The 26,990-nt window shown below is 45.2% G+C and overlaps 1 protein-coding gene across 7 annotated transcripts in view; it reads left to right on the top strand.

The window, feature by feature from the left end:
* The window catches only part of DAAM2 (dishevelled associated activator of morphogenesis 2), a 119,533-nt gene that overhangs the window by 67,065 nt on the left and 25,478 nt on the right, over positions 1–26,990 (top strand). For all 7 annotated transcript variants that reach the window (XM_043591313.1, XM_043591319.1, XM_043591312.1 and 4 more), the window contains 12 exons: positions 3,884–3,973; positions 7,258–7,332; positions 8,051–8,145; positions 11,011–11,344; positions 12,211–12,321; positions 13,515–13,618; positions 14,731–14,797; positions 16,297–16,414; positions 18,413–18,551; positions 21,982–22,040; positions 22,176–22,360; positions 22,961–23,260. In XM_043591313.1, coding sequence (XP_043447248.1) covers positions 3,884–3,973; positions 7,258–7,332; positions 8,051–8,145; positions 11,011–11,344; positions 12,211–12,321; positions 13,515–13,618; positions 14,731–14,797; positions 16,297–16,414; positions 18,413–18,551; positions 21,982–22,040; positions 22,176–22,360; positions 22,961–23,260 — 1,677 coding nt within the window. The remainder of the gene's footprint in view (positions 1–3,883; positions 3,974–7,257; positions 7,333–8,050; positions 8,146–11,010; positions 11,345–12,210; positions 12,322–13,514; positions 13,619–14,730; positions 14,798–16,296; positions 16,415–18,412; positions 18,552–21,981; positions 22,041–22,175; positions 22,361–22,960; positions 23,261–26,990) is intronic.

A 26,990-nucleotide genomic window follows, 5' to 3' on the forward strand; every position in this document is an offset into this window, starting at 1 on the left:
TACAGATGAATAGCCAGATGGAGGGGTTATATCAGGTAAGGACCAGAAGGGTAAGGAGGGTAAGGCTCCTGTCTGGAGCACATGTGCATCTGTCTTTGTAGAGTTTGAGTGCACTATCCCTCTAGCATGCGAATGTGGTCACCAGCCCAGAGGCCCTCTGAGCCTCATCATTTAGAAGCTTTAATGGTGGTTTCGTCATGTAGGTCTGATAGGTTTCTAACTTTGCCTTCAGTCTCCCTTCTCTCTCCAGAGTTTGAGAAGTGGGGCCGAAAATTATAGGTTTCTAATCAAGGCTTGATCTTTCTGGTGACCATCCCCTTGAAGGTCTTTAGGGTCCCATCAAGAGTTGCTCCACTAGAAAAACAGAGGTCCCTGCCACCCAGGAAATTCCAAGGGATTTAGGAGTTCTGTGTTAGGAACAAAAGATGTTCATATCAGTTGTATCACTCATAAAATTCCAAGGGGATTTGGGAACTTTATGCTATAAACTGGAACAAAGATAAATATATTTCTTACATTATCACAGCAGGGGCATTTTCCTGAACAGAGCACATGAATTTTGATAGAAGGATGGGATGAGAGATGTTCATTTCTTTGGCCCTTTTATTCAGCAAGTATTTATTGAGCATCTTCAGCGGGCAGGACTCCTTACAAAGTACTTTGACAAAAGCAAAGATGAGTCATCCAAGTCTTGTCTGCAAGGAGGCTAGCATCAGCAACAAACTGAGCAAACTAGCGTTGAACCAGTTTTGAGTGCTGAGCTAGCATTGAGACTAGCATTGAGCAAACAAATGAAAAATGTTCCTTGAGAGCCTGCTGTGTGCTGGGCCCTATGAAGGCCCCAAGGATTTAGTGATGAACCAGCAGGTACAGTCCCTGCCTCCAAAAAAAATGGGGCAGACTGATCTTGAATAGTAATGGCAAGTGTGGTGACTGTTTAGAAGGGGAATGTTCATGGGCCCACGGCAATGTCTAGTAGGGAGTTTAATTCTCAACAGGGGGTCACGATGGTCCCCTGAAGCAATGACCGTTACACTGAGATCTGAAAGCAGAGTGATGGCTAGAGAAGTGAATGGGAGTTGCAGAGCAATGACAGAGGGTCATCCCCAACAGAAGAAGCAGCATATGTGAGAATCTCCAGTCAGAAAGGAGCTTGGTCCTTATAATAGGATTCTGAATAACAGGATTTCAGATTCAATCCTAAAGGTGTTAGAAAGCCACTGAGGCAGGATGGCCTTCTAAAAGACCAGAGTACTCTGTTGAGGAAAGGTTATATGGGCAGACCATTAGGAGGGCATTGATGCAATTCAAGCTAGGGAGAATGGTGGTTTAGACTAAAGTGTCATCAGTGAGGATAAAGAGCTATTTCGGAGGAAATATAATAGCACTTGTTGGGCTTGGGGAGTGAGTAGGAATCAGGGAACACCCAAGTTTCTGACATGAGGAACTGGGTGGATGTTGGGGCCCTGTAAAGGACAGGAGATGCCAGAGGAAACTCAAGTTTAGGGGACTGGGATGATGAACTCTGTGCATCAATTTTCCACATCTGTAAAATGGGTTGGTGTAAGTTAATGAGTAAACATTAAGCACTAAGAACAGTGCGTGACATGTAGTGACACTACATAAATGCATGAGGTGCTTGAGGGACATCAAAATAGGCACAGGAGGCAGTTGGGTCCCAGGGGCTGGAGCTCAGGAGACTAGTGGACTGTTTAAGAGAGTTTAGGGTAGTAACAGTCCTTGGGAATGACTGAGAAGTCATCACCTGGGGAAGCATATAGGAAGGAGACCCCAGGATCCAGGATGGTACCCTGAGGGAATTCAATGTTTGATGGCAGGAGAGAAGACAAGTCATCAAGGGAGCCCAAGACGAACATAGAGCAAAGCAGGAGGGATTGCCAGAGAGTGTGGCTGTCATTGCAGAAACCAGGGGAGATTCAATAAGGAATGAATGGTCTGTAGTCAGTCATAGGCTATCTGGGCTGAGCCAGATCGCCAAGAAATATCCATTGATTTAATTACAGAGACCACTGGCGAAAGAAGACAGGTGTATAAATAACTGGAATCCAAGGCTGAATGTAACTGTTCTGAAGTTCAGGAAGGGAGAGGTGGTCTTACCTGGGAATGGCCATGAAAGGATCGCTGGAAGAGGCTGACCATGAGCCTGGGTAGATTAGACCAGGTCCATGGGGTGGGTGGTCACTGTGTAAGCAAAAGAAGAAATGCAGTTTACACTGGGACGTTTAAGGTGCACATATCTTTACTTTTTCTTTGATTTCTGATTCTGACCATGGAAAGGAAATTCACCAGAAACTTTAAGCAGGACTCTGGGAATCTTGACGGATGTTACTGGGATATGTCGAGAATAATTCTAGGGAAGAACCTTTGTTTAGCATTAGATCTGCCAGAGTCTTTAGTTCCAAAGGCAGGTGAACTGATGGACATTGTCTCAAATTTCTTTGCATGTGCTGCCCAAGATGGCAGCCACTGGTCACTTGGGGCTGCTACGTACTTGAGATGTGGCTGGTCTGAACTGAGAGGATCTAGAATAATGAAATACACACCAGATTTTGATAACTTAGATACTTTATGTTCTTTTTTTTTTCAAACTCACTGATCATTTTCTATTAATTACATGTTGAAATGATTATATTTTAGATATTTTGGATTAAATGAATTATAATTAAAATTTAACTTCACCTTTTACTTCTTTATCTTTACTGTGACTAGAAAATTTAAAAAATACATGTGGCTCACATTATAATTCTATTGCACAGTTCTGATCTGTAGAAAGGAAAGTCTTCAATTGTCTCCCTTGAGTAAAAGTATAGGGGAAAGAGATTTTTGATATTTTAGACTCTCATACCTTCTTAGATATTACTTTCACTATTTATCATTTTTGAAAGTATAAAGATTATTAATAGTGTGCTTTATTGTCTTAATGCAAGAATTGCTTTTGATTAAAAAAAAACCTCACAATAATTGAGTTGAAAAGCACACTATGTTCCCCATGGACCATTAACTGTTTCTTTGATGAGCTTTGGCATAGCTCATGAATCACAGGAGAAAAATCTTCAATAAGAGAGCTTTTTAGAGGCCCTCTAGCACAACCAAATCTATGGTGTCCCTCTGAAGTACCTATAGAATTGGATGGCATCACCCAAATTTGATGACATCAGAAACTACCCAATTCTACTTCTTAAAAAGTGTGGGCTAGCCTGGCAGAGCTCCCAGCCTTATGTGGGTGGACGGGCTGCCTCTGATAGGCACATGTCCACAGGAAGCAGATCAGTGCCTCCCTGGCCATGGCAAAGCCTTACTGCCAGGAGAATTGGTCAGCTTCTTGTCATCACCAGCTCTCCTCAGCCTGTGCTGGGACCATGCTGAAGTTTGGAGAGCCAGAGAATTTCTGGGGGAGAAACTCAAAGGTCTGAGAGATTTGCAGGATAGGGGCAAAACCCAGACATGTAGACTGACTGCTTTCTTTGTCAGGCTTTGACTTATGATGTTGACAAGTTTAAGAAGGACAAGAGAAGGAAGACCAGAGACCTGGGGCAAGAGGGTTAGGAGCAAGCAGAGCAATGCATAAAGGAGATGGGCAGGGAGCAGGGGGCCTGGAGGAGGAGGACATATTTGTAGAGACAAGTGGGAGTGGACAGGAAGTAAGGGAAGTGTGGATAGAAGCAACCCAGCCTTGGTTGGGTGCAAGGGAATGGGAATGGGGTAGGGCTACAATTCTAGCAGAAGAATTGCCCTATCATACTTTTGCTGTTCTCTGGAGGAAGGTAGTAGGCTGAGGGATAGGTTTGGGGGGAATTGCGATTTCCTGTAGCACTGCATATTCTAATGTCAGCCATCTCAGACCTCTCTCTTGTCTTTTCAGGATGAATTGGATCTCACAGACAAAAACCGGGAGGCTGTGTTCGCACTGCCTCCGGAGAAGAAATGGCAGATCTACTGCAGCAAGAAGAAGGTGCCATGGCTGACCCCTTCTGCTGCCACATCAGGGTCCCCAGCATGGGGCAGCTCTTGCCCCCATGCTTTGCTCGCTCATTCAACAGATATTATACCCCGGCACCATTCTAGGTGTTGGAGGAACAACCATGAATAAATCAGGATAAAAAATTCCCTGCTCTTATGGAGCTTATACTCAGGGAAATGGGATTCCGTTAAAAACCCTTGATGCAGGTGCCTACTGGGCTCCAGGAGTGGGGCTGGGTCAAGGAGATGACAGTCTCAGAGATGACAATATTACTCCCTTCCCACGCCCACTTGGAGGGCGTGCTGCCTTGTGCCATACCCGAGGGACACTCTGTTGTAAGGACTGAGTTGGAGGTGAGGGTGGCCTCTTCTGGATCTTTGCCCCCCCCCCCCTGTCCCAGGCTCAGCCTCACAGGGTCACACATCAGTCCCCATTCTCCCCCACCCTCTCCTTGCTCTCTTCTCCTTCACTAAAAGATGCCATTGGTCTCCTGAGTAAGGAGTGCCAGGCTCCAGTCTGGCTTCTTTAGCTCTTATCTCCTCCCCTCTGCTTCCCAGCAGTGGTGCTTTTTTCTCTCTTGGTCTTCCTCCATTTCTCTCTCTTGCTCGTCTCTTTCTCTCTTTATCCCTCTTGCCCCCTTTCTATTTTAGTCTTTTTCTTTCATTCTGTTTTTCTTGGCCCATCTTCTTCATCTCCCCTCCACCCTCCCATTTTTCAGACTTGCAGTTGTTCCTTTGATGTCAGAGTATAGGAATTTGGGAGTTAGGACCCAGTTATTCCTGTACCTGAAGCACAGACCTGCTCTCTCCTGGGAGAAAACAGGCAGGTCTAGGGCAGTTCTGAGCTATTGCCCCTTCGTGTTCCTTGAGCCCATTTGTTCATGGCTCTTATTCTCTTGCCCACGATATTTGTCCCATCTGAGGCTCCATGACCTTATAAAATTGGAGGAATTAGAATGCTACACCATCCTGGAATTGAAAGGAGGTCAGAAACAATTCAGTCTAGTCCTTTCTTCTGCATATGAAGAAAGGACAGCCTAGGGAGGCTGCGTATGAAGAAGGGACAGCCTAGGGAGGCAGTGGACTTGCCCAAAGGTCCCAGCCAGTTATGGCCAGTGGTTGCACCATTGCTAAAATCCAGACTGGCTGGAGTCCAAGAGCCTGTGGCAAGATGTAGAGGCTGTGCACACAGCAGTCTAGTATACTTGATGCATATTTATTAGGCACTTGGACAATACCATATGCTGTGTCCAGGAATCTCATTGTGAGAAAGAAGGTCTTAAAAAAGCTCAAGTCATGGGAGGGAAGGAGGGATGGAGGAGAAAATTAACTTCAGGAGTAGCTAATCATGTCTGGTGCTTCTCCACTCTCCAAATTGATTTACCATGAAGTTCCTGTCAGTTGATCTCTTACACAACTAGAATAAAAAAAAAATTACCGAAATGTAAGGACCTCTTGTTCTGCCTTCCAAACCAAATTACAAGTAATCTTCCCCCACACTTTCACACACCCCTGAAGTGACACTTCCTCTGTCTGTAATACCCTCCCCACCTGCCCTAGGTTTAGTAATCTTTAATAACTCTGTCCTTTTAGAGTCCCCTTCATGAGCCTTCTGTGTTAGATGTCCCCAACCTGGGTTTCCACGACCCACTATAGACAGTTCTACCATAGAGCATTTATCACTCTGCCTCTGGCACTAGACTGACGTATGGAGGGCAGGGACTGACATTTTGCTCAGTACTTTAAGGGCTCAGTACAGTGATTGGCATGTAGTAGGCGTTCATTTAATGCATATGGAAGGGTTACATGATGAGCTGGCAAAGGCAAGAAAGTATGTTTTTATGGTACATTTGTTTTTGTTTCTGTGATCCCCTCCCCAAGGTCAGAAGATAGAATTTCGGGGCTTCAGGCATGAAGAGTTAACACATAGCCGTGTGAAGTCACAAAGACCAAATCAAAGCAGCTTTCTCACTGGTCTGTAACTTGGATTTCATGAGAGAAAATTGTAAAGCCTGAGGAGATGTAGCTGAGGATGCAGGGTAAAGTCCAGGTCAGCTGGCAGACAGGTGGTATATCAGAGAGGTTTTGGAGGAGGAGGTAAGTTTTGGTGCAGATTTGAAAGCAGGGAATTAGCAGAAGGCAGGTGAGGGGGAATGTCCAAATGGGATGGGGATAGGAAGGAGCAGGGTGTGTGTAATGCCCAGAAGCAGATTCTTTGGATAGAGGAGAGGGCTAGATTTTCAATGAGCATTAATATTTATTTAGCTTTCATTGTTCTTGCCCATCCTTGGGGAGGAGTTGAGGCTTTCCCTTGGAACCTGAGGGCTGGGCCAAAGGCCTCTGCCCTGGGTTCTGCCTCACAGCTACACTGACCCTTCCTGAGTCTCTCCCAAACCCAGGGCCTTGGAAACCTCTTTCCTTCTTTTCCTAAACTTGCTATTTACTTAGCACCTACCATGTGCCAGGCACTGCACCAAATGCTTTGTATCTGTGCTTCTCCAATGATCTCAGAGAAAGACCAAGTTTTTAAATTTCCAAACTGTCACAAACCAATACTTTTGTAAAATACAGTAAGAATGATCTTATTAGAACTGTAAAATTTGAAAACCCAGATGTACAAGCTATAAGCATAGATTTTTATTCAGTTCAACAGACATAAAATTATATTTTATTAAAAAGAGATAGGGGCACACGGGTGGCTCAGTTGGTTAAGTGTCCGACTTCGGCTCAGGTCATGATCTCATGGTTTATGAGTTTGAGCCTCACGTTGGGCTCTGTGCTGACAGCTCAGAACCTGGAGCCTGCTTTGGATTCTGTGTCTCCCTCTTTATCTGCCCCTCCCCTGCTCATGCTCTGTCTCTCAAAAATAAATAAATGTTAAAAAAATTAAAAGATCAAATTTAAAAAGAGAACCAATATAAGAAAAAAAGAATGTATTTTTAATTATGTATATGTATATACTACATATGTAATGCATATGTAGTATATGTATGTAATACATACACACACACACACACACATACATAGTGTTCATTGAAAGTATATACACCTGTGTGGTTTATGCCCATGTCTTTGGCTGGTCACTCCATTCAGTGTTCATTATCTGCACTCTACCAAGGAAGAAATGGAAGCCTGGAGAGATTTTGTAACTTCCCCAAACTTCTCTGCATCTAGGTAGCACTGAAAAATGAATCTGCTGACAGGGAATGAAACTCAGGAACTCAGGCCATGGGCCTGTCTTGCCAGTTGGTCAGACAGTCTTTCTTCTTGTTCCAGGAACAGGAGGACCCCAACAAGCTGGCGACCAGCTGGCCTGACTATTACATCGACCGCATCAACTCCATGGCTGCGGTGAGTAATGGCTCCTCCCTTGCCCTGGACTCCCCCTGGAAAAGCTATGGTGGAGAGTGATCTTCCCAGTTTTCTCCCTGCACTTCACACCCCACTCACTGAGGATCAGCAGCTTTCCAGTTATTCCCGAGATTTTATCATAATCCCTCCCTCTCTTGTGTGACTCTAGAGTCCCCCAACCATTTAAACACCCATTAACCAGGGTGCCAGGATGGCTCAGTCGGTTAAGTGTATGACTCTTGGTTTCAGCTCAGGTCATGATCTCATGGTTTGTGTGATCGAGCCCCACATCAGGCTCTGTGCTGAGAGCACAGAGACTGCTTGGGATTCTCTCTCTCTCTCCCCCTCCCTCCTCTGTCTCTCTCTCTCTCTCACACACACACACACACACACTCTCTCTCTCTCTCTCTTTCTCTCAAAATAAATAAACATTAAAACAAAAACATCTATTAACCATTTGTATTTCACACAGTCTTGGGAAACAAGCTGAGCCAATAATTGTCCCCATCTCACAGATGAGGAAAGTGAAGTCTAGGACTGTAGCTTGGCTCTTCTCAGAGTCTGGTGTTCTTAGTGAATGAACCATTCCTGGAGGCCCTGCCCTTCCTGAGGCGAGGGTGGCTCCTGTGTCACACCTGGGTGTGGGGGGGGGCAGTGGTTCAGGGAGCTGGGGCTCAGGCAGCCCAGCAGGACCTCTGCCCCCCTCCACCTGCCTCAGATGCAGAGTCTGTACGCTTTTGATGAGGAGGAGACAGAGATGAGGAACCAAGTTGTGGAAGACCTGAAGACGGCTCTCCGGACACAGCCCATGAGGTGACCCATTGTGTTTCCTCTTCCTACTTCCTTTGGTGGTTCCCTTCCCTTGGTGGTTCCCCTCAATTTCCTGAAGCTTCACCCAATGCTCTGCTCCCAACTCAGTCCCCTTACAGGCTCCACCCCTGGGCATCGCCTAGAGTTCCCCCCACTCAGCTGTACTTGCAACCTCCCACTCTTCCTCCCTCTGAGGAGCTGGGATGCTGCCAGAGGACAGGCATGCGGGGAGCCAGGGCAAAGAGCATGTGAATGTGGCATAAAACTTAGGTCCTGAAGAGCTATCTGAGCAGAAACTTAGTGCTTTTTTGTCTTGGAAAAACAGAATGGGACATAGGGTGGTGGCCTTATGGACAAGGTATAGAAGAAAGAGCTCTGCGCATGAGTGCCCCAACCTAGGGGGAGATGCGGTGTCTGTGGACAAGAATCCGCCATGTAGAGGAGGTGTGATACAGTCCAGGAAAAGGGAATGATTTCTCAAATGCTAAGAAGAAGGACCCTTCCCCTTTCCAGGACCACACTGTGTAAAGGTCCAAAGTGGGCAAAGAGCCATAGATTCTCTTTGTGCCTGGGAGCTGGCTTGCACCTGCTTGTGGGAGCTGACTGTTAAATTTTCAGCAGTTTTGCAAGCTGTTTGTTAAACGTAACTATAGTTAGAATATAACATATAAACTTACAACTAAATAAATAATATCAAAAACAAAAGTAATTAAGTACTTGAAACTTATTACTCTGTAATTACCCAGTGATCTTACTACAGTTTAGTTTTATGTATGCTCTTTACTCTTGTATTTACTCTTGAGTTTATACCCATTGTATAAGCATAGTTCTGGAAATACTGTTGACCCTGAACAAGGCAGGTATTAGGGGCGCTGACTCCCACACAGTCAAAAATCCACATATAACTTTTGACTCTCACCAAACTCAACTACTAACAGTCTACCATTGACCAGCAGCCTTACCAATAACATAAACAGTTGATCAACACATATTTATAAGTTATATGTATTATATACAGTATTCTTATAATAAGGTAAGCTAGAGAGAAGAAAATGTTAAGAAAATCTTAAGGAAAATACATTTATAGTATTGTACTGTGTTTGTTGGAAAAAATTCCTGTAGAAGTGGACCTATACCGTTCAAACCCGTGTTATTCAAGGGCCAACAGTACAATAAACATCTCTTGGAAGGCAGGCATCTCTTTCCAACTTCCCAACTCCACATTCAAAGATGTCACATAGATATCTTTGAAATCAGCTATGTTAGCAGTATTTATACCATGGAAATTGGAAAACACTACAATCGGGTCTTTTCTTCCTTTCTTCAGAGAGCCAGGTGTTAAATGTTTACCAGTGGGTCTGCCTCAGTGAGTGAGTGAGTGAGTGAGTGAGTGAGTGAGTGGTCTGGGCTGAGCTTCCTACTTCCGGAGCCTGAAACTAAAGCCTCAGGAGAATGGGAGTGCCTTAATCTTTCTGGCTGCTCAGGTGTGGGTGGGAGGCTGGTATGGGAAGGGGACGCAGGAAGGATGAGGACATCGGGAAGGAGAGGGGTTGAGAGAAGGCTTCCAGGTTTGTCTTCCACCTCAATTTATTTTTCTTTCCTTTAATAAAATTCTGATTAAGTTACACACAGTCATGGTGGAAATTCCGTGGTATACAGAAAACATATAATAGAAACAAATATACCCATTTTAACAACTTATTTTGAGAGTATATTCTATTTTGTAGGCATATCTATATAATAATATGGAAGTACAACAAATACACTTGGGATCAAACATATTAATTAGATAAAACGTCTCCCTCAGTTCCATTTATGACCTTTCCTTAGATCATTATTCTTCCACTAAATCAAGTGTTCAAAGCCTCTTATGTATGTGTGCGTGTGCACACGTGTGCCATGAATGGCTCTGGCACTGGATGAAACCTAATGACTGCTTATCCGAATGATGTTTTTAAATAATAAAGTAGATAAAAATAGATAAGATTAAAAATAAACCAATTAAATGGAAACACAGTTAACTAAATATTAAACATTTGTGAGGTAGCAATATATGTGCTGCTTTATGCCTTCAAGAGCAAGAACTAGCAGCTACCATAATTTCGAAGTGCTGATACTTATAACAATTATAATTTGGTATGAAAATAGCTGATTTCTTTGAGTGACAAAGTCACAGATTCTGATAATAGCCACAGTGTATTGCCTACATTCATCAGCAAAGGAAATGGTACATTTCACATAGAGGTTACCAAAAATAAAAGTCTAACTTTTTTTTTCCTCCATCCAAGTTCATAGACCCCTGCATGTTAGCCATAGACCCCTTAGGAGGACACAGACTCCAGATTAAGAACCCCTGAACTAAATGGTTTTTAATGCTTTCTGTTACCATTCAAGATAACTTAGCTATTTTCTTAAGGATCTCTTGAAGAGCACCTTTCTTAGCCTTGGTCCTGTGACTCAGTGACTCTGATGCATCCCCCACCCACCCCCATCTGGAAGTCCTCTTTGTCTTCTGACTGTATTTGTGTTAATTCCCATCCTCACTGGAGATGAATTTTCAGGTTTAACAGCTATGATAATTACAGTGATAATTACTACGGTCATTCCCTTCACGTATACCCCATCGTAGCTATGCAACTGTCAGTTAATGACCTGCAAATTCATGGTATTTAAGGTGCAAATAAGGCATGAGTCTGCTGTGAGGGTGATAGGATTTCAGTGCTTTAGGAAAACTCTATAAATGAACCAAGTGGCTACTGTAGGTAGGACAACCGTGGTCGCAGGTTAACAGGGTAACTATTGGCAAATGTTACAGAATAATATGCAAATTTGGTATATCGGTTGTGCTGATGGCTCTGGCCTGGACAGGTTTGTGACACGCTTCATTGAACTGGAGGGTTTGACTTGTCTGCTGAATTTCCTCCGGAGCATGGATCACGCTACTTGTGAAAGTCGCATCCACACCTCCCTCATCGGTTGCATCAAGGCTCTGATGAACAACTCCCAGGGGCGGGCACATGTGCTGGCGCAGCCGGAAGCCATCAGCACCATTGCACAGAGCCTGCGCACAGAGAACAGCAAGACCAAGGTGGCCGTGCTGGAGATCCTGGGTGCTGTGTGCTTGGTGCCCGGAGGCCACAAGAAGGTGCTTCAGGCCATGCTACACTACCAGGTGTATGCAGCTGAGCGGACACGCTTTCAGGTGAGGGGCTAGCCCCTAGTGGGGGCTTCCTTAGAAAGACTTAAGGGCCCCTAAGAGATATAGGTTTGGCTGAGAAAATGGACTCCTCACTGGACTTTGGGTTCTTTGAGGCTGGACTATTGGTCTGTGGCTCTACATCTCTGAGCCCCGTACCTGGCTAATCATAGGGGCTCATCAAAGTTGAACCGAATGCAGTTGCGGGGGCTAAGATTTTAGGTCCTCTGCCTGGGCCAGTGCTTACTGTGGGCACCCCAGGAAGAATGCTAGAAGCTCATGCCATGCTTTTTTCTTCTCCCTGGCCTGCCCCAGAAAAGTAATGAGATAGTAAGTATAAAGTGTCTTATGTAGACTAAGTATCAACAGATCTGAAATGTCACTGTAGTACAAACTCCATGGTTTATCTACCAGTATAGGCTATTTGTTTATTCTGTCATCAAACATTTTTAAGCACCTACTTTGTGCAGAAATTGGGCCCTGACCTTTTGCAGAAGATGCCGAAGAGGTAAAAGGCAGTGTCCGTGCTGTCACGAAGCTGGGCAGGAAGATTTATGAACCATAAACAGCTAGAGCTGTAACAGCTGTAAAGTGCCAAGGCAGCACTTCGGCACTGCCCCCACAATATAAACTAAGTCACGGAGGTGAGTAGAGAGGAGGCAAGGCAGAACTGAGACAGAGGTGTGGAGAGGCAAAGGATGGTTCTTGGAAAAGCTGAGCTTTTGGGAAGGTCCGAGGTAAGCTGGATAGATGGGGTAGAGAGAGTGTAGGGGGTATGCTAGGCAGCTAGAATGGCGGGGGCGCACATGCAGAGGCAGGACTTATAAGATCCTGAACTTGCCTTTCCTCTTTGGTCCTGCCTTTCCATCCAGACACTGCTGAATGAGCTAGACCGAAGTTTGGGCCGGTACCGGGATGAAGTGAATCTGAAAACAGCCATCATGTCCTTCATCAACGCTGTCCTCAATGCTGGAGCTGGAGAGGTGAGGCATCTCTTGCCCTTACTGTTTGTGGACTTTCTGGATCCCGGGGTAGTATGTGCAAGTGCCTCCTGGACAAGTGGCAGAGAAAAGGGGCCAAGACCGCTGGTTGGTGTGGTTTCTACTATCAGCATTGTCTTCAGATTATCTTTATCAACTCTTGCCTCCTTCACTTGGGGCTGAGAAAGAATAGCTTGTCATGTACCTTACTGTCATGAGGGGTTCTTAGGGAGATTCTTACATGGGTAACATCATGCATTATGTGTAGTCTGGACAAACCTCAAGCTTGGCTGGCTGATGCTGGCTTCTCATTTATGGAAGGAGGGCAAGTGTTGGTTCTTCTTTCTAGAGCTTTCTAAAGACCTACTTCTGGACTCATTTCCGAGTTGGCTTCTCATGCCCTCTGGCACCTTCTTTTAGGGGGCATGGCTCCTGATTTTCCTTCCTTTGGGGTCAGAATGGGATTCTCAGGCCATAAAAACAGCAACAGTTGAAGAAGACCTTGAAAAGCAGGTGAACTCCCCAAATGCTAAGGGGATCAGATACACCGATCAAAGTCAGTTTGTTGAAGGACAAAAAGGGGCAATTTAATGATCTCTACTTTTCCCTCTTTTTTGCTAGCATGCTTTTCTTGCATCCAGTCCTGATGAGCTGAGTTAGGTGAGGTGGGTTGGGGGAATAATCTGTCCCTAAGATGCTGATATCACCTTGGTCAATACTAGCTATTATGACTAACATTTGTTCTGATTAGTTGGTGACCATACTTCATTAGGTAATTTTTAATGAATATCACCCCTGTAGGTAAGTAGTATCATTCCCATTTTAAAGATGAGGAAACTAAAGCTCTCCCAAAGTCACAAAACTAGTGAGTGTCAGAGCAGGGATTTAAACCAAGATTTATCTGATGTCAGAGTTTATATTCTACATCACTCTACAGTGATGCTCTTTGATGCCAAAGGCTGAGAAAATTGGTAAGAGATTTACAGAAGTGAAGCAGGAAACCTAATGGGAGTAAATAACAAGGTCAAAGGTGTCTCCTCCCGCCCTTTCTTGAAACTCTGGGACTAGAAGTAGTTCCAGATGGGTTGTTGCAGGTGGTGTGGGATGATGACTGGAGTAGTGATGAGGGGGCCACTGGGGACTTTTGTTGAAGAGACACAAGCTGATGAGTCTGTTCCTCCCTTGGGGACCCCCAGGATAATCTGGAGTTCCGCCTACATCTACGGTACGAGTTCCTGATGCTGGGAATCCAGCCTGTGATTGACAAACTCCGGCAGCACGAGAATGCCATCCTGGACAAGTAAGGCTCAGCCACCTGTCCCCACTGCAGATGTATGGGAACAGTACCTCAGTTGGGGATGATCAGGACTTTCAAGGAGGCTGACCTTCCCACTGGAGACCCCCTGCCATACCCAGTATCAATGCAGAATCAGCTCTGTTGGGGGGGGGGGAGGAGGTGGACAGCAATCCCACCTCCTTGCCCCAGATCCTACCTGTGTCCCTGCCTCCTCTCTTTGCTGACCCTCTTTCTCAGCTCTTATGTTATAGGCAGGTGAACCCAGTAGTCCTCAACCATGGCAGTACCTCCTTCCAAGGGGGCATTTGGAAATGTGGGGGTGTTCTTTGGTTTTAAGACTGGCTGGTTGGGAGATACTAACTGGTATTGGCTGTTGGAAACCAGGAGTGCTAAACATCCTGTAGAGCACTCCTGCTTAGCAAGGAAATGCCCCAGCCCAAATAAAATTCCAGATAAAGGTCCTTGTTGATGAAAGGGTGCAATTAAATTCCTATATGTTCCCAGTGAACTCTGTCCCCTCTGGTTCTGTCCCATTGATATAGACTATTTTGTTGTCCTGGGTCTTAAGGGAAACAGGATAGATCCTTTTGAATTGGAGTTAGGGAGTGGTTGGGGTAGAAAATGAGAGAGTTTGGCTTTGAGAGCTCATAGGGACAGTATGAGAACACTGGTGATGGCAGGGCAGTGGTCCTTGACTAGGGGCAATTTTACTCCCAGAGGACATTTGGCTATGCCTGGAGACATTTTTGAAGGTGAGGGCTGCTACTGGCGTCTAGGGGGTAGAGATCAGAAATGCTGTTGAACCTTCTACATCTCACAACTAAGCTTCCCACAACCAAGGATAATCTAGCTGCAGATGTCAATAGTGCCCAAACTGAGCAAGATTGATCCTAGGGTAATGGGACCCTGGGCTGGCCTCCCTGAGGAAGGGACATGGGATTCTATTAAAGAGGAGAGTGTTGGCCTACAGAAAGGTGGCTTCTGTCTGGTTTTTCCTTGTCCTCACTGAATGAAGCTTTCAGATTTACTTGGTTGGGGGCTCAATGGGACTTAACCCTCAACCACGGATGTCATGGAGGTAATATCTAGTCTCTCTATCCCCCCATCCTATCTAGGCATTTAGACTTCTTCGAGATGGTCCGGAATGAGGATGACTTGGAACTAGCCAGGAGGTTTGACATGGTGAGGAGCCTGAAGGGATGGGGTGACTGCAGGGTGGGGGGTCCCAGATGACCCCACAAGCATCTTCTCTGGATCCTGTGCTGTGATAGGTCCAGTGTTGGCTGGCTTCCCTGGTGAGTGGTCCCCATGGCTAAGTCCTACTTCTGGAGCCCAGCAGTGTGTTGGCTCTGTGGGGCCTCACCTGGTAGGGCATCTCCCCTGCTGGGAGATCGCAACCCCCAAAGGAAAGAGAGCCAGTTCCTACGTATGATTAGTCTCAAATGCCTCTCCTGGGCTTTTCTCCCTGCCTTCCAGCGACTTCCCTGAGTCACCTTTCCCCATCACTAACCAGATCATGCTTCACCAACCAAATTGACTTTTTATTTAGGCCTCAGTAATCCTGAAAATACACAGTTTGGCTGCTTAAATAATGTATTAGAAAAGCTCTACCCAAATAGAAACCTACTTCTGGTGGTGCAGCAGTCACCAGGCCCCATCCCGTTATATTGTCACAAAAGCCCTGATTCACAGATAAGCAGACTGAGATTAGCTTGCCTGCTGCCACACAGTGAGAGAGTAGATCTTGGATCTGAACCCCAGTTGTGTGCAGCTATTCTACATGGTTCTTGAGTTGTGTATGCCCATTTCTCTTAGTTTAACTAATAGTTCTCAGCCAGGAGTGACTTTGCTCCCTCCTCCCCCTGTGGACATTGGCAACGTCTGGAGACATTTTTCGTTATCGCGACTGGTGTGAGGTGGATGCCACTGGCATTTGATTGGTTTTGGCCAAGAATGTTGCAGAACAGCCTACAGGGAACAGGACAGCTCCCTACAACAAAGAATGATCCAGTTCAAGGTGCCAATAGTGCTGAGGTTGAGAAATCCTGCTTCATATAATTAGGACATCTTGTCCTCCTTTTCTCTGAATCTCTCTCTCTCTCTCTCTCTTTCTCTTTAATATTTATTTATTTTTGAGAAAGAGAGAGAGAGAGAGCAGGAGTGAGCAGAGAGAGAGGGAGACACAGAATCTGAAGCAGGCTCCAGGCTCTGAGCTGTCAGCACAGAGCCTGACACAGGGCTCGAACTCACAAACCATGAGATCGTGACCTGAGCCAAAGTGGGACACTTAACCAACTGAGCTGCTTAACCAACACACTGCTGGGCTCCAGAAGTAGGACCCAGGTACCACAGTCTCTCTATTTTTTTTAAGTTTATTTATTTTTGAGAGAAGGGGAGCTGGGGGGGGGGGGAGACAATCCCAAGTAGGCTCCATGCTACCAGCACAGAGTCTGACAGGGGGCTTGAACCCATGAACCGTGAGATCATGACTTGAGCCAAAATCAAGAGTTGGACACCTGAGCCTTCAGGCACCTCTCTATGCCTCTCTTTTTAAGCCTGGGCCAGAAGCAGGAGAAGGAGCATTGTCCTGGGGAATGGGGTGCAGTGGATAGAAGCAGGGTTTTCTCCCCTCTTCTGCTGCTTACCCCCTCCCCATTCACTGTTCCCCTCCACTCCCTCAGGTCCACATCGACACCAAGAGTGCTTCTCAAATGTTCGAGCTGATCCACAAGAAGCTAAAGCACACGGAGGCCTATCCCTGCTTGCTGTCTGTCCTGCACCACTGCCTGCAGATGCCCTGTGAGTAGCCCACACTTGCCACTTCCTCAGCCGGCCTGAGCCTTGGCCGGGGACAGGTTGAGACAGGGTGTCAGGACCTCTTTGGCTTGGTGAGTCTGCCTGGGTCTCCCTCCGCACATGCCCCTGGGAGACTTGGCCACAGGACTCAGGCCCTTTCTCTTGCCTCCGTCTTTGAGGTCAGGACATCCTCTGTCACCCAGGGGAGATGCTGGGATCTTGACCCTGAGCAATGCTAACGTCCTGGTCTAGCAAGCAGTAGCTTGATCGTTGCAAAATCAAATAGCTCTGGCTGTTAGCTGACGGCAGGTGAGCGGTCAGTCCTTTTGGGGAGCTCCAAAAAAGAAGTTTTGTGGTTGGGGGAGTAACACAGATATGCATTGAGCATGCCTGTTTTTCAGGGTTTTATCAGCTCCTCCATCTAGGCGTTGTGAGCTCCACTTTATCACACTTGTCCCTGCTTCTCTTTACAAATATCGAATGTCAGCATCTAAGCTTAGCAGATGATAAGCTCTTAAGATCCAGGGGTGCACAGTGACTTAATAAATCACACACAATCACTAATAGCCACCCCAGCATGAAATTTGAAATGAGCTATAACTGTACCATTTGGTATTTAAGCTCTTCACAAAATTGAATATTTGGAAGGCTAGCGTGGCCAAACTTCATGATCTAGGCTGACTCTCCAGTGCTGATGATGCTGGCATTGGTATTCATGGTGATGGTGGCAATAACTACAGCTTACTATGTGCTACCTCTGGGCCATGTGTGATGCGAGGTTCTCTGGCACAGTGTCTCTAAGCCTCAAAATGATTTAAGGAGTGTACATTATTATATCCGATCCACGGTGTATGAACTTGAGGCTGGGTGAGTCTGTACATATGACAGAATTTTTGTTTCTTTGGGGTCATGGCTTTAGATGAAACATGTTCTACTTCTCTGAGCCAGTGACCTGGCTTTACCCTGCTTTCCTGGGTGAAAGACCAATATAAAACTATACCACTTTGCAATTCCTGTGGCAGTGAAGTGATAGAAAGGAAAATGGCCACAGTGGCCTAGACCAGGGAGCTATCCATTGTCCAAAGCTCAGTTGAGAGATCTTTGTGGAAGACATAGGAAATCCCTGAGAAACCCAACTTCTCACGAGTTTTTGTGTGTGGTGTTCCATGGGCAATGCAGAGGGTCTCTTTTGCCTCCAAATGGGGCTTTGCAGACATGACCTTCTAACTCGTAAGCTTGTGGTTTGACTTTGAGGTCAGGATCATGCTGGTTGATCTCCCTTGGTGGTCAGTTGAGACAAAGTACTTGGGCTCAAGAACTGAGGAAGAGAGGCTTGTGGCTAGCGCATGAAAAGAAAGGCCATGTCCCACCAGATCATGATGACAGGGGATGTGAGTGGGGCCCTGTGAGATCAGGCACCACGTGTAAGCCTTTGCCTTCATAGTTCAGGGTCACCTTCACCAAGAAATCTGCCTGGATTCCATTAGCACTGTTCCAACCCACTCTGTCTCTCAGTGCATGCCTGTAATTAGTTTCCATTCATCTTTCACTGTAGAACAACAGCACAGATAATCCTAAAACCTTTTCTTTTTTTAAATTTCCCTGGAGACTTCATTATTTAGCAGGTAATATTTTGGAGCAGATTTACTTTCTGAAAGGTGCTTTTTTAGATAATGTAAAAGGCAATTTGCATTCCCAAGGCATAGGCTACTCAGGGTACCTACAGGGAAGGAAGGCAGCCAGGTAGCACTTCAGGGAGTAGAAAAATATGTCTAGAGCATTGACACTTTTATAGTCAGTTGCAGATCATCAAGAAACGACCAGATTTGTGAGTCTCCATCATCAGCATCAGCAGCATCAGTGCCTCCCCCAGCAGACTGGGAGCTTGCCAAGGGAGGGAGAGGGCATGCCTCACCAGCCCGGGCCCAGGCAGTGACTCTGGGGCCTGGCCTCAGGGGAGCTCCCAGGCTCAGTAAAGATACGATGCCTATTGTTCCTCAGACAAGCGGAATGGTGGCTACTTCCAGCAGTGGCAGCTCCTGGACCGCATCCTTCAGCAGATTGTCCTCCAGGATGAGAGGGGTGTGGACCCTGACCTGGCTCCCTTGGAGAACTTCAACGTCAAGAACATCGTCAACATGTGAGCAGTGACCAGCTCCTACCTGTCTTCCTCCTCCTTCCCCATCTCTCTCCTGCTTGGAGTCTCACCAGTGAAACCTCTACTCCCTCTCTCAAACCACATACCTCCAAATGCTCCTTAAGCAGCATTGTCCAACAGAACTCTCTGAGATAATGGAAATGTTCTATATCTGCACTGTCCAAACATGGCCACTGAGCACTTGTCATGTGGATAGTGTGGCTGAGGAACTGAATTAAAATTTTTATTTTGGTTTAATTAAATTCGGATAGCCATATGACATGGTTAGACTATCACATTGAACAGCACAGATTTATAAGGGGTGTGCTCAACTTTTAATGATCCATTGCATGGAGTGGATAGAGGAAGAATTTAAACATATAAACTATGGGGCGCCTGGGTGGCTCAGTTAGTTAAGCGTCCAGCTTCGGCTGAGGTCATGATCTCATGGCTTGTGGGTTTGAATCCCACGTTGGGCCCTGTGCTGACAGCGTGGAGCTTGGAGCCTGCCTCAGATTCTGTGTCTCCTTCTCTGCCTGCCCATCCCCCACTTGTACTCTGTGTCTGTCTCTGTCTGTCTTTCAAAAATTAATAAACATTAAAAGTTTTTAATAAACAACCATATTAACTATGGTCTATGGGCTAACTCCAATCCTCCTGCTTCCTTCAGTATGACCCATGAGCTAAGAATGGTTTTTACATTTTAAAAGTTTTTAAAAACAAACAAGAATATGTGACAGAGACTGTACCTGGTATACAAAACCTAAAATATTTATTCTGATCCTTTAGAGAAAGTTTGCTGACCACTAAGAGCATGGCAATTTAACTAAGGCTATTGGACAAGGATGTCAGAGCCTAAGGTCATCTGGCTTATCTTTGACGCTGTGTATAGATAAACACAGAGAACCAAGTTTAAAGTCACATCAATTAATGACAGATTCACATCTGTTAACACAGTTTTTTTAATTTTAAACTTTTACTTTCTTTTTTCAAGTGTTTATTTTAATTTCCAGTTAACCTGCAGTGTAATATTCGTTTCAGGTGTGCAATGTAGTGATTCAACACTTCCATACATCACCTGGTGCTTCTCATGACAGGTGAGACAGGTGAGGAGTGACAGGTGCACTCCTTAATCCCCATCACCTGTTTCACACATTCGCCCACCCATCTCCCCTCTGGTAACCATCAGTTTGTACTCTATAGTTAAGAGTCTCTCTTAACTCTCTGTTTTACCTTTTGCTCATTTGCTTTGTTTTTTAAATTTCATATATGAGTGAAATCATCTGGTATTTGTCTTTCTCTGACTTATTTCCTTAGCATGATACTGTCTACCTCCATCCATGTCATTGCAAATGGGAAGATTTCATTCATTTTATGGCTAAGTTGTACAATGGAATATGTGTGTGCATACATATACATATATATCTCACATCTTTATCCGTTCATCAATCGATGGACCTGGGCTGCTTCTATATCTTGGCTACTGTAGATAATGCTGCTGTAAATGAAAGTCTGAGCCAGTTGCCCTTTAAAGAGATAAACCGGCTCTCAAGGATTCATTATATCACATTCCAAGGCCAGGTGGAAAATGATTTTTGAACTATTCATGCTACTGTTTTCTTTTGTACAAGTAGTTGGATATTGATGTGGTTAATCCTACCTGGTATGCTGGACAAATGCAACTAGCAAAGTAATCAAAATGTAGCTTTATTCTTATTTTTGTTTTTGTTTTCTATTAATTCTTTACACTATTTAGTGGGGGAAGCTTTTCCTCTGCCAGGGGATTAAAATGCCTCAGCTCCAATAAAGTTTTTGCTTCTTCTTGGGCAGTGGAAGTCCTAAGATCATTTTAAGCCACCAATATAGTCTCCAATCTGCACCTAGAAGAACTGGTCCCAGATGTGAAGAACCATGTGAATTCTAGATTTGATTTAGCCTTTAGCCTTAAACCTCTCTCTTCCTCTCTCTTCCTTCCAGCTGGGGCTGGAAGCTGCAGTGGAAAGGATCTGTGTGATGATTGGCTTTCTTTCTCTGTTTCTCTTCTAATAACCCTTTCCACACACCACTTTTCTGTTAGCTAACTAGTTTCTAACCCCGATAAGGCAGTGTGGGGGCAGGAAGCAGAAGGGCACAAGGTCTTTCTTGATCAGGTAACTAAGTGAACAGGCTTTCTATTCTCTGGCCTTAGAACATGGGTAAAGACATGAATTATTTCTGGATCTTCTACTTCTTTGCTGCATGCCTCTCTATAAAACCCTGGTCACTGGCCATTTAAGGTTTTTTGTTTCTTTCTTTTTGCCCCCTGGGGCTGGTTGGTACCATCCCTTCAGTCACCTCCTGATTCACTGGCAATCCAATGCACAATGGCACAGTGTTGAAATATCCAATTTTCTGCTATATGGACATCTTGGACAGGACTTAAAATGACATCAGCCCAGTTTCCCCATGATGCTCACATTTGGTCCTTGAGGAACCCTCATGCAATCTCTGTACCAAAAAACTCTAGGAGTGCTGGCTGGTCCCAGCAAAGCACCACTCTCCTGGTTAATGTTTCCTCATTCTTTGGACCTGCCTGGCACCAAGTCATACCCAAGTCTACCATACCTCCCTCCCAAAGTCAGGGAATGTGAGCCCAAACTCTCTGAGTGGGTCCAAAAAAGCCACCGGATGGTGGTGAAGGAGGTAGCACCCCCAAGAAAGACAGCAATGGCTTTTTCCAAAGACATCTCTTCACAAATTATGTCCCTTTTCATACTCTTCCCCCTCTTAGATCTTGATCTGGTGAAGAAAGCCAAGATTCATGATTTTCATATTTTCAGAGTTACAAAAAAAATGATTATTGGTATCTCACCTCTACTACACTTTGGTGTCCAGGTAATAGCTTTAACCCCCATTACAAGAATTTGACATGAGTGAGGAGCATCTGTGATTTCGATATATCCCTCTTCACCCTCAGCGTATACATCCTGTGTTGCTGGGATGGGCAATTTCTCTTGTTCTTACACATTGGTCTTTGGAAGTCTGGAGCATGGTAAGGCTAACATTTTTATCTATCTCAGTGCAAAAAAATTATTTTTACAAAGAGATACAAGTCATTAGAAAACTAAAGGAAGCCTGAGATTTAGTCCCAGTTCTACCATTAGTCAAGCTATTGTCTTCATATCTGGTCTCAAGAGCTTAAACTGTATCATGAAGTGGTTGAATCATAAGTTATCTAAGGGGCCTTTCAGTTTTCACAATCCATGGAGAGACACATGAGAACTGGGAAAGCTGGGGACCTGGAGAAACATCTGGAGATTCAAAATCCTAGCTTCCTTGATGTGGCTGGACAGACTGGAGATCAGGGAACCAGTGTGGGGAATAGGAAGATGGTATGTCTTCTGGGAACTTGTGAGCCAACAGTCAACAGACCCTTCCCTGTACTCCCCACCAGGCTCATCAATGAGAATGAAGTGAAACAGTGGCGAGATCAGGCAGAAAAGTTCCGGAAAGGTAAGGGGCTCTGCCTAAAGCCACTGCACGCTCCACTGAAACTCTTCCCTGCCCAGCCCAGGAGCTGTTAGAGGCAGACACACACATATGCATATTCTCTCTTCCATTTCCTCTCTGGTTCCACCCCCATCCCAGAACACATGGAGCTGGTGAGCAGGCTGGAGAGAAAGGAGCGAGAATGTGAGACAAAGACATTGGAGAAGGAAGAGATGATGCGGACACTGAACAAGATGAAGGACAAACTGGCCCGAGAGTCCCAGGAGCTGCGCCAGGCTCGAGGACAAGTGGCAGAGCTGGTGGCCCAACTCAGTGAAATCTCAGTATGTAGACATCCTCCTCTCCTTTTACATATTGAGCTGAGGACTTCAGGATGTTGTGGGAAGAGCAGGTGTGAGGAAGGGCCAAGGATCCCATGATGAAGAAGTGAGAGGAGGACCCTGGGTCAGGACGGAGTAGATCTCTGAGGCTATAAGGGTGGCTACTTTTGCGTTAATTAGAAAAAAAATGCTTTATCCCCTGGGTGAAAAGAGCATTTCCCCTTTCCTTGTCCCAGGAAGTAGAACGCATAGTGCAGGTACTATTTTGCCCCCACCCCCAACCCGTGCAGCTGGATGCCCCTGTGCAGGCAATAGCCTACACAACTGTATGCATTATTCTTGCTGTTGCATTGTGATAACTGTGACTTTTTCCAGTGTCATGTATATGTGTTTTACCTATGTGTGTGTGTCTGTATTTGTGATGTGTGTGTTGGATGTTTGGGTCACAGAGAGGAAATGGGGGAGGGCAAAATGTGTGTGGGAGGTGAGAGCAGGATTGGGGTCTCCTATAGATGAAGAATAAGGAGAGGAATAGTGTGGTGGGGACCTGAAAGGCATCATTGCTGATGAATTTGTCCTTTTTATTTTTCTGTTTCCCCACAGACAGGACCTGTATCTTCCCCACCACCCCCTGGGGGTCCACTTACCTTGTCTTCCTCGATGACAACCAGTGACCTGCCTCCACCCCCGCCCCCTCTACCTTTCGCCTGCTGCCCCCCACCGCCACCACCACCTCTTCCACCTGGTGGGCCTCCCACTCCCCCTGGTGCCCCACCTTGCTTCAGCATGGGCCTGCCTCTCCCTCCAGACCCCTGCCCCAGCAGTGATATCCCACTCAGGAAGAAGTGTGTCCCCCAGCCTTCTCATCCACTGAAGTCCTTCAACTGGGTCAAGCTTAATGAGGTAAACAACAAAGAAGAGATCAGTAGGCCCATTCTCCCATGGCCAATGCCAGTCAGCCCCATGGATTGCCTTCCCATTGTTTGTAGATCCCCTGTCCTGGGTTCATTTTTTTGGTGGGGATAAGGGGGTAGTGGATGCAGAAGATGGGATTGCTGATGGCAGTCAGCTTACCATCCACTGGAAAGAACATCTACACTGGTATGAGGAGGCATGAATGTGCTAAGGCTCAGGTTGGTAAAGCCATCTACAGATGGAATTTGTGTGTGCTGAGGGTTAATGGAGTGATATAGATACCAGAGCATGGGCCAACCAGGGTTGCTTTCTAGACAACACAATGGCTGGGCTAGAGTTTTAAGGATAGGGTGTATTTGAGGAAAAGGGTGGAAAGATCTTGGGCCAAGGTCTAGAGATGGTAAAGATCAGGTAAAGATCTAGAGATGGTAAAGATCAGGGCAGTCTGTTCAAAGGACTGAAACTGTGAGGCCATGGCAGGGGAAGTGATAGCTCCCTTGCCATGAACAGTTTGATGTCAAGATGTAGCCATTTTGGCATCCTCCTAGGGGAAGGTAAACATACTGAGTACTTTTCTAGACTTCTAAGTAGTGAGAGACCCTCATGAATATTATCTACCAATAATCACCAATCCCAGATCACGTGTGGGAGTTGATTCCTCTGTTGGACTCACATGAGCATGGAGGAGAGGTGCCCTGGTTGCATTAGACAGTTAGTAACTTAAGGCCAGTTCCAGCCTGGGTCAAGCCCTGCCTCTGGTTCTATACTAAGTGCTATTAAGAGGACCTGTGGCTTTGTCCATGAGGTGTAACTGGGCTCAGTTAGCCTGACTCATATGCATACTTCGGCAGCAGCCATGCAGACATCATTTTAGAGCTGGGACAAGTGTATGCCCTCTAGCCTTGTTGTCTCAGCCTTTTGGTCTAACTCTTGGAGAATTCATAACTGTACCTTCCTATGCAAGCTTAAATGAGCTCAGATGGAGACTCAAGTGGGAAGAGATGTGAGATTGTGAAGTAGGTGGCCAGCTATTTGTTAGCTGACTCTCCTAACGGTAGACCAGCTAGCCAGTCAGTCTGAGGACTGCTTTGTGTAAAGCTTTTTGCAGGGGGCTATGATGGATAATAATAAAAGGTGAGACAAAACACTTCCCTGTAAGAGCTTTGGATCTGGAAAAGTAGGAATTTTGTTTAAGGAAACACCTAGAGATCCCAGAGAGGGATTGAAGGGGAGGTTCTAACCTCTAAACCAAGTGTGGCTCTAACTAACTGCGACCGGTGTAAATCACTCACTTTGTACCTCAGTTTTGCTCGTCTGTGAGATTTCTAGGATTCCTTTTACCTCTGGTTTTATAATGGAGATGGAAAGACAAAGCATGAATATAGCCCATTCATAGTCTCCTGGGCCTCTGATAACATCTCCAGTCTAACCTGGTAAAATTTTAGAGACACCTGTTAGAGTTTTAAAGCCACATGGTTGACGTTTGTGACAACTGTACCACACAGCTGTGCCCTGTGGGCACTTCTCCATGGTCATGAGGCAGACAAACAGCTCTGAAGAACCAAAGGCCACAGGTTGTGTGGAAATGTTCAGTGTTCATGAACAGAAATAATATATATACTTTTTGGGGGGTAAAAAAATATTTTTTTTGTTGTTTCCTGTACTTAGAATTATAATTTGAAGGGTTTTTTTTTTTTTGGCTTCCTTAAAAAAAAAAACCTTTTAAATGTTTTAACTGAAGTATAGTTGACACACAATATTACATTAGTTTCAGGTGTCCAACGTAGTGGTTTGACAACTCTGTCCATTATGCTATGGTATGATATATCTATTTTCAATGTTCTCAGGAACCTCCGTACTGGTTCCCACAGTGGCTGTACCAGTTTGCATTCCCACCAACAGTGCAAGAGGGTTCCTTTTTCTCTGCATCCTCACCAACCCTTGCTTCTTCTTGTCTTTCTGATTCTAACCATTCTGACAGGTGTGAGGTGATATCTCATTGTAGTTTTGATTTGTGTTTCCCTGATGATCAGTGGGTTTGAGCATCTTTCCATGTGTCTGTTGACCATCTACAGGTCTTCTTTGGAAAAATGTCCATTCAGGTCCTCTGCCCATTTTTTAATTGTATTACTTGTGGAGTTTTTTGGTGTTGAGTTGTATAGGTTCTTTATATATTTTAGATATTAACCCTTTATTGAATGTATCATTTGCAAATATCTTTTCCCATTCTGTAGGTTCCCTTTTGGTATAATTTTAAGATTTTAAATAAGATTTTATAAGATTATAAATATCTTATAAATAAGATAATTATAAGATTTTAAAAAGGTGGGGCGCCTGGGTGGCGCAGTCGGTTAAGCGTCCGACTTCAGCCAGGTCACGATCTCGCGGTCCGTGAGTTCGAGCCCCGCGTCAGGCTCTGGGCTGATGGCTCAGAGCCTGGAGCCTGTTTCCGATTCTGTGTCTCCCTCTCTCTCTGCCCCTCCCCTGTTCATGCTCTGTCTTTCTCTGTCCCAAAAATAAATAAACGTTGAAAGAAAAAATTAAAAAAAAAAAAGGTAATGAAAAGTTGATTAGGCACCTCAGCCATTAAGGAAGACAGACAAGGCAACTAATATTTTTGCAACATTTTCATCAAGTAGAGCTTTGCACTTAGGATTTTCTCTGGGGTCCAATAATAATAAAGTCTACATAAATTCCTCAGGGGCCCCAAGTAGTCCAGAGTTTTATTCCTAGACTGGAAAGTATAAGTCTGATGGAATAAGGAATATAAAGGATTTGCAGGAGTTGTCAACATTTCTCAGCAGGGGTGACTGGAGGGGCAGTGAACAGTATCTGTGAACCTATTATCCCAGTTCCAAGCTTTTAATCATGTGACCAGGAGTTAATTCATCATTTTGGCTTCAGGTTCCTAATCTGTAAAATGGGAGTAATTATGACATCTATATCAAAGGACTGTTATGAGGATCAATTGATATATAAAGTACTTGGAACAGTGACTGACACATAGAAATTCATAATAATAAAAATAATCTTAGGTTATAAGTGGCACTACCATGCATACTTTAAGTGTGTTATCTCACTTAATCCTTACTTCAACTCAGTCAGCAAGCATCATTGAGACTGTGCTTCCTTTTATGTGAAATAAAAAGAGAATAGTACCCCTCTACTTTCCAACACTCCTGCATAGTGGTGAGGCTGGGAGTGCAAGCTGGCTTGGTCTGTCTGACCCCAGATGCTCAGTGAGAGAAACACCCTGAAAAGTGTTTTGGAGAAAGATTTCCCTGGCATATAAAGGATGTCTCTAGAAGGGCAGAAGCCCCAGGAACCTAGACTGGAAATGATGAGGTCTTGGCCACAGTGATGCAAAAATTAAAGTCAGGCATTATTCTATACAGTGGGCACATCAGGGCGACTTGGTAAAATGCAGCATGTAGAGAATACTAGGAATTGAGGGACCTCTGTCTGGGTCCAGAGCTCAGCTACCCCTCCATGATGAGCTGCATATGGAGATGGGATGGCATGTGGCAAGAAAGGTGGGAGAGCTGGGTGCTTAGCCTGTTCTCTTAGGGGAAGCTCTTTCCGGGGTTGACCATCCAGCTCTCTCACTCCAGCTGGTTCTTCTTGCCATGGCCTCACCAGGAATAAAGATCAATGACAAGTTTTACCTGTGTGGGCTTTCCCATGGAGCCCACCCACCTCTACTCCAGGCCTAGATTCA

Source organism: Prionailurus bengalensis, chromosome B2, assembly GCF_016509475.1.
Source record: "Prionailurus bengalensis isolate Pbe53 chromosome B2, Fcat_Pben_1.1_paternal_pri, whole genome shotgun sequence".
NCBI classification, from domain to species: domain Eukaryota; kingdom Metazoa; phylum Chordata; class Mammalia; order Carnivora; family Felidae; genus Prionailurus; species Prionailurus bengalensis.